Consider the following 12857-nt stretch of genomic DNA (forward strand, 5'->3'; position numbering starts at 1 on the left):
TAAGTGGGAACACTGAGGTTGGTAGTGCTTCTCACACTCTTCTAACTGAATATGTGCGCTTAGTGGTTGCAATCTTAGGGCCCCTCTCTGTCATGAAGAATACCTGGAAAGTCTAATGAGAGTAAAGAGGGCTTCTGATCACACCTGCCTTTGAACATGGCTCTGCTTTGAGCAGAAAGTGAAGCAGAGACTTCTCAGCTTCTCTTCCAGCCCAGATTATTCCGTGATTCTATAAAGCCTACTTTTATTTTCCTCCTCAGTGTTAGCTATGCATACAGGATATCCTGTTTCTATGAATGTTACTTGTCTCTGTGTGTGACAGAAAACCAAGTGGGTAGCATACACTAAAGGTGACATATGGCCTCACAAAGCAATGATGGTAGAGGTGACATACAGCTTCACACAGCAATGGGCCTGAATGCACCAAAATCTTATGCACACACTTCACATTTATCAGTGGAGGCACTCAGAAAATATGTCTAAGCAAATAATAGAATTATAGAATGGCCTGCAATGAAAAGGACCACGATGGTCATCCAGTTTCAACCCCCTGCTATGTGCAGGGTCACCAACCACCAGACCAGGCTGTCCAGAGCCACATGCAGCCTGGCCTTGAATGCCTCCAGGGATGGGGCATCCACAACCTCCGTGGGCAAGCTGTTCCAGTGTGTCACCACCCTCTGTGTGAAAAACTTCCTTTTTATATCTAAATATGTGTTTAGAAGATCATCATGTCACAGAATGTTTGCTGGCATTTATAGCCCTTTCATGCTCCCAGAGAATTCTGCTAGCTATTTATCTCACTGCCTCAGGCTTTGACCTGCCCTAAAGACAGCACACTCTGCACTGTGGCCTTGACTCAGCAAAGCAATTTGGGATATGTGGCTCACTGAATCAGAGCTTGTGACTCTAGCTGAAATTGCTTTGTAGGACACAGTTCAGTTCCCACTAAAATAGTTGTGAGTTTTTTGTCATGCACTGCAAAGAAAGCATGATCAAATCTGTGTTCACTTGGTCATCCCTTTAGCTGAGGATAAAAACATTTCTATACTGCTGGTTAAAAGGAGAGTGGGCAGAACTGAGGCTTCCAATGAAAGTGTCACAGTGAAAGCCATAAAGGAGAAGTCTTTAATGTTTTGTGGAATGTGGAAAGACATAAAACAGAAAGAGTTAAAAACCGGAATTTAGTTTACATGTAGTTTGATGCCTCATTTTAATGAAGGTATTCCCTGATTGCCAAATGCACAGCTATGTCATTTTAATGTTCTTAGACAAAGTTGGTTACATAGAATTAATGCAAGGCATTGGTTTCTTTAAATTTAATTTTTAAATCTGACTGCTGACTACATACATGAATATGAAAGTAGATGCTTTCTACCTTAAAACTCTACTTTCTTAGTTCTGAAGTTGTGGCATTGTGTTCGACTCATTAAATTTAGAGTCCATTCAGAAACTACAGAAACATGTCTAAATTTAACTGTTAAAATGCCAGTGAAGATAACAAATTCCATTTCAAAGTACTACTAAGTATTTAAAAGTCATCCTGTGCTTAGCAGATGGAGAACCCAGGTCTGCTTAGAAGACCTGGGCTCTTAAGAGTGCTCGGCACTTTTGAAAATGAGTCTAAAATGCTTGTAAGTAGTTTGGCCACTACAGAAGATGATATTTGCAACTAATTTCCCTGATTTTGATCTGACATCAACACTAATCATAAAATAATTTGATATCCAGGTAACAGCAGAACTGATCACATATAGAGCAAGTCCAAAAGAAAGAAATACTGTTTAGAAGTGAATTAAAGAACGTAATGGTGTTTAAATATGGGAGGCAGTACACAACTTTGACTTCAATTGAATTAAATGCATCGGTTCTGCAGCAGTTATTTCCAAACTCAATGCTGCCATCAGGTAAATACTCATCCGTTGGAAAGGAGTGGAGCTGCATCCGGTGTACACCATGCAGCAGAGCTGAGTCCATGCGGACTGGCCTGGACTCTCTGGGAAATCATAAATGATTCATCTGTAGCTACTGGAAGGATGTGGCAACAAACACTCCCATAGTTCAAGCAGCCCCTCAAAGTCTTGTTTGAAATTGGTTGGTTTCAGAAAACATTTGGCAAGAGAGGTTAACAGCAGACTTCCTCAGTACTTCAATGGATTGGATGTATGTGAATCCCACCCTTTTCAGTGCAACATATCAACTCCCTTAGAGCTCACAGTTTCGAGCCCTGGTTTCATACAATTACTTCTGTGACTGACAGAAGAAAAGAGTGTTTTGCTTTATCTTTAAGCCCTCAGTGGCACAGCACTGTCCTGTGGGTCAGAAAGAAAGGACTTATTTTATGGAAGTTCTGCAGCCTGCTGTGGCTGTGTTGCAGAGTTGCTTGAAAGGTTCAGGACCTCAGGGCTGGCTGGTTGGCTCTGCTGTATCTTTATGCTCTCAGCACTCCATACTTCTACGCTGTTTCTCTGGAAAATGTGCAGCATTCAGCTGTCTTTACATCATTTCCCACATGCCCGTAGAAAATCCAGGGGCAATCTGGATCCATGGGAACCAGGCTCCAAAGCAGATGAGACTGCGGGATTCTCCATCCCCAGAGACAGTCTTTAGAGCCCAGGCTCCCTCAACATTTAAAATGTAGATCAGTGAAAGAGCGTAGCGAACAATAATAAACGTAATCATAAACAATACAAATAATAATAATGATAATGATAATAATAATTAAAAAAAGAAAAAAGAAAAAAAAAAAAACCAAATAAAAAAGAGAAACGTTGCGTTTTGTTCACAGTGATGATCCCAGCGGTTCCACAAGCAAGAAAGCCGGGTGTGAAACGGAGGATCCGAAGGAGGCCGGCAGACAGAGTGGCCAGGAAGGCAGGTCCGACACCCAGACGCTAAAAGCCCAGCATGAGGAGCTCCAAGAAGAGCAGGCAGCGGGGTGTTCCCCTCTGGTGCAGAAGGCGAGCCTCCACCACACGGGCTCCCCAGTGAGAGTGCAGCGCAGCAAAGGGACGGCCTCGTGTTCCCATGCAGCTGCCTCCGATTATGAGCTCTCCCTTGACCTAAAGAATAAACAGGTACAGAGGCTTCCTCCTCAGGCTGTGGGAGAAGGGGATGGGGTGGGAGGGGCTGTGTTCACACTGTGGTGTGCCCATGTTTCTGCCAATACTTCAGCCTCCTGTTCGTTTAGAGCTTTCGCCCAGCCTGAGCAGGCCTGGCCTTTTGGCTGCGTGGGGCTGATGGAGGAAGTAACTTCCCCACCTCTGACTGCAATAGTCTTTCACCCGAGCCTGCTGTACTCTGTTCCAAAAAGGCACTCGGGTGCGACCATAGGTTTAGAGATGGATTGTAGGCAGTTGAGGAGTGAGGCATCTGGAGACTCTGCCTGCACAAAAGCGCACAGTCCCTGTAGGCCTCCCTGCAAATGATAGTCACAAAAAGCCTCCCTCATGGGAGAGGTCTCCAAGAGCCATCTGACCCTCTTGGATTAACCTGGACAGGCCCCATGTGCACTTTCATGTTAGTCTCTTTACAGCATGAGCTCACAGGGGAGGTGAGGTTTATTCAGGTGTCCTGCGCAGTGTGTATCACTGTGTTAGCATATCACTGCCTTCAGGATGCTGAAGAGGCAGGGAGGTTTATCAGACTGAGACAATGATTCAGTTTTGGAAGTTTCAAACCTTTCCTCCTGTGCCTGAGACTACAGACTAGCTCCAGAGCACAGTCTACCCATCTTTATTTGCGTTTCCCAATGGGGCTCTCAAACAGCTGTAGTGGGACAGGGGCTAATAGCAGCTGGCCTCTTCACTCAAAGGCAATGAGGTGGAAATGTGCCCTCACCACCCCGTGTCTCTGCAGTTTACAGCCCAGGAGAAATGTTGCGCAAAGTAAAAACCTAAAGAATCATTTCTGACTTTTCTCTGGATTGTCAGCTCAACCAGAGGCTGTGTAATATACAGACTCTGCAGGATGTGAGATGGACAGGACAAACAAGGGCTAGTGATACTGCCCATGTTACATTCAATGGCAGAATTCAGTGGGAGCTGTGCTATTGCAGATGAAGGTTCTCAGCTAATGAGGTTCCCATAGAAGAAACTGCTGTTTCTGGGACATCTTTCTGCCACTTCCCTCAGGGCAATGCTGCTGTCCCAAACAGGCATTTCAGATCAAGGGCCACTAAATTCCTGTACAGAAAAGAAGCCTTGGCTCTTTGTCTTTCTCAAATACTGCATATCCAGAATTCCTGCTTCACGCTGGGAAAAGAAATAAGAGAGACTAATTAACTGGCTTTACAAACTGATGTGACCTATCCCTCAGGGTGGGCCAGATCTTGACTGCTATATATGGGCTTAACCTCCTCTATGTCCTAGAGTTGCTCTGCTTTTGTTCTTGGGAGTGTCTGTCCTGTGTTATTTTAGCTTTAAGGTCATTTTGTCCCATCGCTGTTGTTGCAGCAGAGGCCAGGCCTGCCCTGGATACATGTGCGACAGAGAAACATGTTAGCTGCTTGTTCATTAAATTCTGATGCCTTGCAGTACCGACCTTGCAGGAACCTTGCCTGTCTCATAGGTAGAACCATTTTTCCCACAACAGAGGGGGATTAAAATATGTGTGGTACTCCAGGCCTGATGGATGATTTCAGCAAACTACTTCCTGCTCTGGAAGGGGAGATTTCCATGGAGAGGAATCTTACATACATTCTTACACTCTGTAGTAAGCGGTTTCATAGGTTTCCTATCAACCTACTTGTCGAGTAGTAATTTGTAAATTTTCTTAGTGTGAGTTCTACTAACATGCATTACAAACAGGTGGAAGAAGGCATTTTTAGCCTCACAGTGCAGTTGAACTCATATTTTGCTTTCCGGAGAGGACTGAGTGCTGCTGAAGAAGGAGGGCAGCACAAAACCTCCTCTGAATGGCTTGGAGATACAGTTCATCTACCAGTCACTGCCCCTCAGCATTAAGCTAGAGGGTTGTTAAGTTCCCCTAAGTTTAGGCTCTGCCGGACAGTAGGGAATATGAAGACCACAAAGAGCTTTCTGTGCAGAAGGTCTAGCAGATGTTTCATATATGAAGGAAAATATCCCATTAACACATGGCCTTTGTAGTAATGCCATTTCATTGTGAGAATTTGGTGGGAGGGAGAGATGTTAAGAAGGAACGATAGAGAATGTCTGTGTTCTCTATTATTATTGTTACTTACAATGCATACATTTACTCAAGCTATTCAGATTCTGTCTCTGAGTCTCTTCTTGCTAACATGGTGGCATGTAGCCTTTCTCAGTGGCTACCTGGTTGGAAAACTAGTGGCAACTGAGAGTATCCTGATAGACTTCTGTTTTTATGTCTCTGGGCAACAAAAGCATGGGGTACATACCTCAACTCTTTTGCCATACCCAGGCCTGACACTTTGGTTTGCCTTAGGCTGACTTTATTAAGCTTCCTTCGTGTGCAGTCTCTCATGGCCATGGATATTTCCCAGCCATTTGTAATTCAGCCACAAGGCCTGAATTGCTCAGACTGAGTTTTTATGTTGAGGCCCAGAAATTTATTAAGCTAATTATACTTTGAAATCCCCCTTACCCTTCTCTTGCTTTTCCCTTCTTTGGCTTTAGCTGTCAGATAATTCCCCAGAGAAGAATATCTTTAAGTAGGCAATTACTTGTGATTCATAGGGTTTATTAGGAGTGAGAGGTGGTCAATCATGTCTGGCCTCTCAAATGGGCAGGGAAAGTTCCTTCAGCAAGCCAGACATACATCTCCATTACCTGTGACTGCTGGGGTGTGCTAATGGATGCCCTTTCTTCCTTTTGAGAGGAAGAAAACAGACCAAGAGCTGTGTGAAATCTTTAATTCCTCTGGAGTGTCAATTTGCTTGCCCTGGTAGCAAATGTGAATGTCTCAGACATCAGTAAATCGTAAAAGCCTGGGCTACATCAAAGGGAAAGAGACCAAGACCCACTCCAGTGGGGAGGGGAGGGCACTGGTTTATGGGCCTGCTGGTTTTGGCTTTGCCTGCCATCTCACACATCCTTTAGACACACTTAGTCATCTCACGTCTCTGGGCCCTTGTTATGCCAGCTGCAGAACACTGTAAGATGCCCCTTGCTGGTAAGGACTGTATGACCACTTGCAGAACCTGTCCTTGTGCTCCTGGTACAAACTGGAGAACAGACTATGTTGGGAGTCCTCTCACTTTACATGTTGTTCTGTTCTGTAATGCCTTAGTCCTTTGAGAAGGCTGAGATAATGGACTGCAAAAATCTCATGATTGTTGTGTCAAGGTACTGACAGTTTGCATCATTCCTTCAGATTGTTAGAAGGATCTCTCTGCTTAATAGTTATTAAAGTCTGTCTTTTTGGGAACTGTCCTTGCATGAGAGAAAATTGGCCTTTTACTTCAGATCAGCAGTGACATCTTGTCCTAGACTCTAATAAGATCAGAGCATATGAATTTCACATTTTCAGAATGGCTGTCACCTCCTTGGAAACCTAGGTAATTATAAGGCTCTTGCTTCTGCTTTATTTTGTATCTTACTATTACTCTGTTTCTCAGATAGCTGTGTCTGTCTCTCCCATTTGTTCCTCTTTCCCTCTCAACACAATTAGCTATACATTTTGATTAACCAGATGGTTATATGAAGTGCTCAAGGTCAGTTGTCAGCAGTAACTGTCTGGATTGGGTATGTACAGGTTATGGGTTAAATATCCATTTATCTACGTGAGACTTCCTCCTGGAGACAAAGAACCAAGCTATTTGAAGAGATGTGGCAGGAGTGCTGGATTGATGGTGGGATTTAAGATGGTCATTTAGAAAATAAGGTCAGAGAACATAGCAGAACCCTTCTACTGGCTACCAAGAATATCTTCTTGTCCCTGTATTCCTCTTTCTTGCCATATTAAATGAACTCCAGGGATAAGCAGAGACCTTTTTTATCCAAAAAACCGACTGATACGTCTTGTAGTAAATGAACCTGAATCCATGATCTTTGCGTAGTTGATTTTTAGCATCAGTTCTACAGATCTGTTCTGGGAAGGCAGCAGGGCAAATAATAGGCCAACACTTTTTAAATTAGGGATAAGCAGAGCTCTGATCCAGCTGCCTCTACTGACCCTATTGCTAAGCAAATTGTTAGAATTTGCCAGTGCTGGGCTTTGACGCTTGCCTTGGGCAGATGTGAATTCAGCAGCAAGACAAACAAAAAACAAGCACAGGGCAAAGGATCCCTTCTTCATTTTCGTGGAGGAGAATATGAAAGGATGTTATCTCTCTGCTCTCTCCAAGAAATGGCAGTCTTTCATCTGGTGCAGCAGGGTACTCAGACTTATTGCTGCCTGGAGTGATGGGGTGGAAGTGGGCAGGCAAGGCTTGCAATTCATACTCCAGCAGCCAGGATACCAGTGGAGGAGAAGAATGACTGGGCTTACGCTATTTGTCTCTTCCTGTCATCTCCCAAAATCTTACAATCATCTCCTGCATTTAGGGGAGTTAATACTGGAAAGATGTGTGATTTGATTTGTACTTCTCACAGCTATCATTCCAGACCTCCCTTTGTATCCAGTTCACTCACTGATGGTTTTATCCACAATTTACATAGTGTTTTTAGAAAATGGAAAAGAAGAAGCAGTTTACATCACATGTCTCTGGAAGCTGGGGCTCACACCTCATTCTGCCTTTGCACTTAACCTTAGGTTTTCTGGCAGCTCAGTCCTTCACCCTCTGAATAATGGGCCAGCAAGGCATACCTTGAGGAACAGCAGTGTGTACCTGGGTTTAAGTATACTCACCACATGAATGATGTAGCCAATCCTCTGTTAATTCAAGACTGAATTTACCAGTGCTCCCAGCCCAGCACTTCACCTTTGGTAGGCTTTTCCACATGTGCACACGCACATATATATACTACAGTCTACACCTGTGTTCTGCTCTATCGAGTGTAGACAATGTAGAGGTCAATTAATCATTCAGACAAGACCTCAGTGAAAGCAGTTTGAATTCATCCTTTTTTTTCTCCAGTCCCATCATTCACCATCATCTTCACATCGCCCCACTTGTCAGCTCTCAGTTATTCCCTGGAACCAAGAAAGCAGACATTCTCCTGCAGCATGTTAGTGAAGGCCCAGCAACAGAACAAGAGGGAGAGCAATACTTGGAAGTACAAATACTAGATTATGGAAAAGACCATACATACTTGCTTTTTTGAAGCCTGTTGGGGTGCCACTTGGCTGTGTGTGTATGTATTCACATGTGTGTGTGTTATTACCAGTTCAGGAAGGAGAAAATCCTGCTGCCACTTGTTCTTAATGTCATGTCTCAGTGTCTATAGTCAGAATTTCTTACCTTTCAAACTTGATTGTCTTTCTCTTCTTGAGCTGTTTTCATTTTACTTCTGGTTAATGCCTGAAAAACTCAGAGACCAGAAAGGAAGACACTTTGGGATTCAGAGAGCTTGCAAAAAGACACAGAAAAAACACAACCTCTACTGACTTCTGTGGAAATGGATACTTCCTGCTAGCTATGACCAAGACAGCATTTTCTGCATTTAGAAGTCTGTTTTTCTTTCCTTATTCTGAATGGTTTCTTCTTGTTCCTGTCAATATTTACTAAGGTGAATAAGGATGGGAGAAGTTTAGAAGCACTCTGAACAAAGGGAAAATCCTTGACATTGCTAAAGCAACGATCTTTGTACTGCGTCCAGGCCTGGGGCTCCCAGGGCAAGAAAGATATGGTGCTGTTGGAGCGAGTCCAGAGGAAGACCACAAAGATGATCAGAGGACAGGAGCATCTCTCCTAACATGAAAGGCTGAGGGAGCTAGGCTTGTTCACCTTGAAGAAGGCTCTGGGGAGACTTCATTGCACGCTTCCCTTACTGAAAGGGAGCTTATAAAAAGGAGGGAGACCAAGCTGTGGTTGCCCCATCCCTAGAGATGCTCAGGGCCAGGCTGGGTGGGGCCTTGGGCAGCCTGATCTTTTGGGTGGCAACCCTACCCATGGCAGGAGGTTGGAAATAGCTGATCTTTAAGATACCTTCCAACACTGGCCATTCTATTATAACTAACAGAGCACTGCTGAGCAAGAAGACACATTTCTGGAATTGTCTGTTTAATCATGCTGACAGAAGTGGAAATGCAAAGGAGGGGTGCCTCCTGGTTCCAGCTTGTATGGGAGGGACTTTAGGAGGAGGCATGGTCATGCTACAGGTGTAAGGAAGCTCACAGTGCTGATGTTTCAACTGGCCATGCCTAAAGGAAGGTCTTCTGATGATACTGAGGGCACAGCAATGCAGAAGAAGGTTAATTCCGTGTAGAAAGTACTTCTGACAGTCATTATAGACTAATCAGTGTTGCAACTGGGGTCATGTAAAGCCATCAGAAGTCAATTAAGAAAAAATAACCTCTTTTATGTATGTCTTTCAGATTGAAATGCTAGAGCACAAATACGGGGGTCACCTGGTATCTCGCAGGGCAGCCTGCACCATCCAAACTGCTTTCCGACAATATCAGCTCAGCAAGAACTTTGAGAAGATCCGCAACTCACTGCTGGAGAGCCGCATGCCACGCCGCATCTCTCTGAGGAAAGTCCGGGTCCAGAACTCTGAGAGCTTCTCTGCTGAGAAAGCCCTAGTAGAGGGGTACAACTTTGTGGGCATCCCGTTGGTGAGGTCTCCATCTTTGCCAGCCACAATCAGTGGAGCACTGACTGAGCTGGAGGACTCCTTCACGGAACAAGTTCAGTCCCTGGCCAAGTCTATTGATGATGCTCTGAGCACCTGGAGCTTGAAGACCATGTGCTCACTGCAGGATGGGGGCTCATACCAGATAAGAGAGACCTTCAGTGCCAGTTCAATGCAACCAAATCAAGACTTAGAAGCTGAGCTGCAGGAGAAGGAGAAGGAGGAAGGGCTTCTGCCAGATACCCTACCTAAGAGCAGCAGCACTCTCATGATGGCTTTTCGAGATGTCACGGTCCAGATTGACAATAAGAATATCTCTGTCTCATCGTCTACCTCGGTGTCCATGGCAAACTGCCTGAGCAGCAATGCCCAGGCTGGGCTCTCTCAAGCCTCCAAGTCTGAAGAAAGCCCAGGAGAAGGGGAGGGAGAAGACAGTGAACCGCAGGCTGCCCCAGAGTGCTTACCTGAGACAGAAGCTCTCCAGAACAGCCACACTTTCACTGAAGTGAACATTAGCACTAATGGCATGGGGGACAGCAACGAGGAGCCTGGGCAGATGGCAGTGCAGAAGCTCCAGTTTGATACTAACAACGAGACGGGGCAAAGCAAAGGCTCTGAATCTGAGAATGCAGACAACTCAGAGCAGCTGAGCAGCAGCAGCACCTCCACTTCAGCAAAGTCAGCCTCTGAGGTGTCCTCAAAAGAAGCACTGCAAGCCATGATCCTCAGCCTCCCACGGTACCATTGTGAGAACCCAGCTAGCTGCAAGTCTCCCACACTTTCCACGGACACCATGAGAAAACGCCTCTACCGCATTGGGCTGAATCTCTTTAATATGTAAGTGACTCTTCATCTTTTTTGTTTCCTAAACTGTTAAAAGCCTCACAAGAATAGGTGGAGACAAGCTCTTGGTCTAGATCTGTCTCTAGGGAAGTTCTTCATATTAAAGGGTATGACCTTCTCAGTATCTAATGTAGACCATGGGTTGTCCACTCAATGCCTTTTTCCCTACATTTTCCCAAGTGCTATGCTGATCTTCTGCCCAATCAAAGAACAATGCTGTCCTGAATTATGAACCTTAGATCCCAATTTCAGTCCATTTGAGATCATGCCACGGTCTGTTGATAAAGCAGAAGCATATCTGGGGATGTAAAAACAGTCTCATGTACTTAACTTGGAACACTTCCAAGGAGAAAGAAAAGTAGATCAGAGCTTAGCTAACCTGGTATGAGTGCTCTGGCTGTTGTTTTCCTTCTGTTTTTTTGGGTAGATTTTTTTCATCTTAATAGAACAGGTTTAGTCATCTCAGTCTCTCATACATCTGAATCTGATATCCTATGAAAAGCCCTTAGATGTGAAAGTAAAGCAGCGTGGCTCAGAGAGTACAGTCAGAAGGGGTGAACTCAAGGGGTCAAATGCATATTTTAGATTGACAGCAAGCAGCTGAGCTCTAATAAGAAGTTTTAGATTTGCTTGTTGTCTTTTAATGAGGCATTTCTCATAAAAACAGCCCATAAGAAATAGTGATATTTTATCTCATGCTCTCTTGGTTTCCATTTGAATCCCAGATGAAGGTGCTGGGAACATAATACACTCATACAAGCAGAATGTTTTGCCACATGTTAGTTTGGGCCTCGTGGTCAGAGCAAGGACTGAAGTTTATGCCGTTGTGAACAAAAGTTTTGCACAGGCAAGGATTAAATATGTGTAGTACAGAGACTGTAGACCCCAGAAGGCAGGAACGTAGATGAAAGGCTTTTAGTGCTGGCTGCAGAGCACATCCAGAACTGAAGTTCTGTAAGAGCAGATGAACTTGGGACTCAGAGAGAGCCTGGGATACTGAGGAGGACATTTTACTAACTCTGCTCATTAGATTGTGAACAGGTGGGTTCACATGTATATATCAAAGCCAGGCTCTGGCAGCACACATTTGCCCAATGGATGTGAGAAGGCTGGAATAAGAGAAGGTGGGCACCAGGAACAGATGGGGGCTGATTATGACATAGTTCCAGATCCACAAAGATGTTGTGGTACTTATGTTGGGATTGGTGTCCTTCTGGAGGAGGACACAGGGTTCACATCTCTGCAAACCAAGTGTTTCAGTATTTTCAGTCGTGCTTGGCAGTTCTTATACCCAATGTGTTTTCCTTTGGTTCATGCAGAGCTGACACGAGTCCTGATGTGATCATAAAGCAGGAGTGAAAGTGTTTTTTTCCCAGCCTGTCTGCCTCCCCCAGTCTGCCTGGCACACATTCATGTGACAGATTAACAACACTGGGTCTTCTGGGGCAGCTTTGCCATTCTTCATTTAATGACCTGAGTTTCCTGCATCTTGCACGTCTCTGTGGGATCAGGAACTGAGTAACACCATGGTGCTTTGAAACACAACTTCCCGGCCAGTCCTCTCCTGCTGCCTTGAATTTAGTTGCTAAAACATTGTGTCAGTAACCTGTGAGGCTCGATTTTCTAGACAAAACATTGGAGGGTAGGGAGAAAGGGAATGGACTTAGCTCTGGGAAGCAGAGCATTTTCTTTTTCTTTAATTCTATGAGAAGGAACTAAGGGACACATAGCTCCTCTTGTAACACTGTAACGTACCACAACCCAAGGGGTTGCAAGGAGGTTCTTGCTCATTCAGCTTAGTGCAATTATTTGATTGTTAGTCTCCCTGCCAAGGAGGTGGTTTACTGTTGTAGGGTGTGTGATGCACTCACCGACCCACAGTGCATGGAGCTGAGGCTGTGAGTATGTGCATGCACATATTTTTGCTGGCTGCTCCGCTGGACCAAGAGTTGGAAGCCTCCAATTGCTAGCACCATCTGCCATAGTCTGTCTGGCCCTGCACTGCTTTTCTGTAAGTTCTGGCTTGGAGCAGGCCCCTGGGAACAGACTGATCCTGCACTGTTGTGGCACTTTCTCCTTCCCTCCCTCCACAGTGAGGGGGTGGAATCCCTGGAACGGAGAGTACTTCATTATGCAGCACTTCTGTAATAACTCAGTGTGTGTGGGCAGCTGGCTGTGTGGGCAGAGGGAATCACAGAATCACAGAATCACAGAATTATAGGGGTTGGAAGGGACCTCTAGAGATCATCGAGTCCAACCCCCCTGCCAAAGCAGGCTCCCTACACCACGTCGCACAGGTAGGCGTCCAGGCGAGTCTTGAATATCTCCAGAGAAGGAGAC

General features: G+C 45.0%; 1 protein-coding gene across 4 annotated transcripts in view; it reads left to right on the forward strand.

Moving 5' to 3' along the window:
• The window catches only part of IQSEC3 (IQ motif and Sec7 domain ArfGEF 3), a 104088-nt gene that overhangs the window by 60274 nt on the left and 30957 nt on the right, over positions 1-12857 (forward strand). For all 4 annotated transcript variants that reach the window (XM_072328250.1, XM_072328268.1, XM_072328259.1 and 1 more), the window contains exons 3-4: positions 2789-3077; positions 9418-10511. In XM_072328250.1, the coding sequence (XP_072184351.1) occupies positions 2789-3077; positions 9418-10511 (1383 nt within the window). The remainder of the gene's footprint in view (positions 1-2788; positions 3078-9417; positions 10512-12857) is intronic.

The sequence above is a fragment of the Excalfactoria chinensis genome, chromosome 1, assembly GCF_039878825.1.
Source record: "Excalfactoria chinensis isolate bCotChi1 chromosome 1, bCotChi1.hap2, whole genome shotgun sequence".
NCBI lineage: Eukaryota > Metazoa > Chordata > Aves > Galliformes > Phasianidae > Excalfactoria > Excalfactoria chinensis.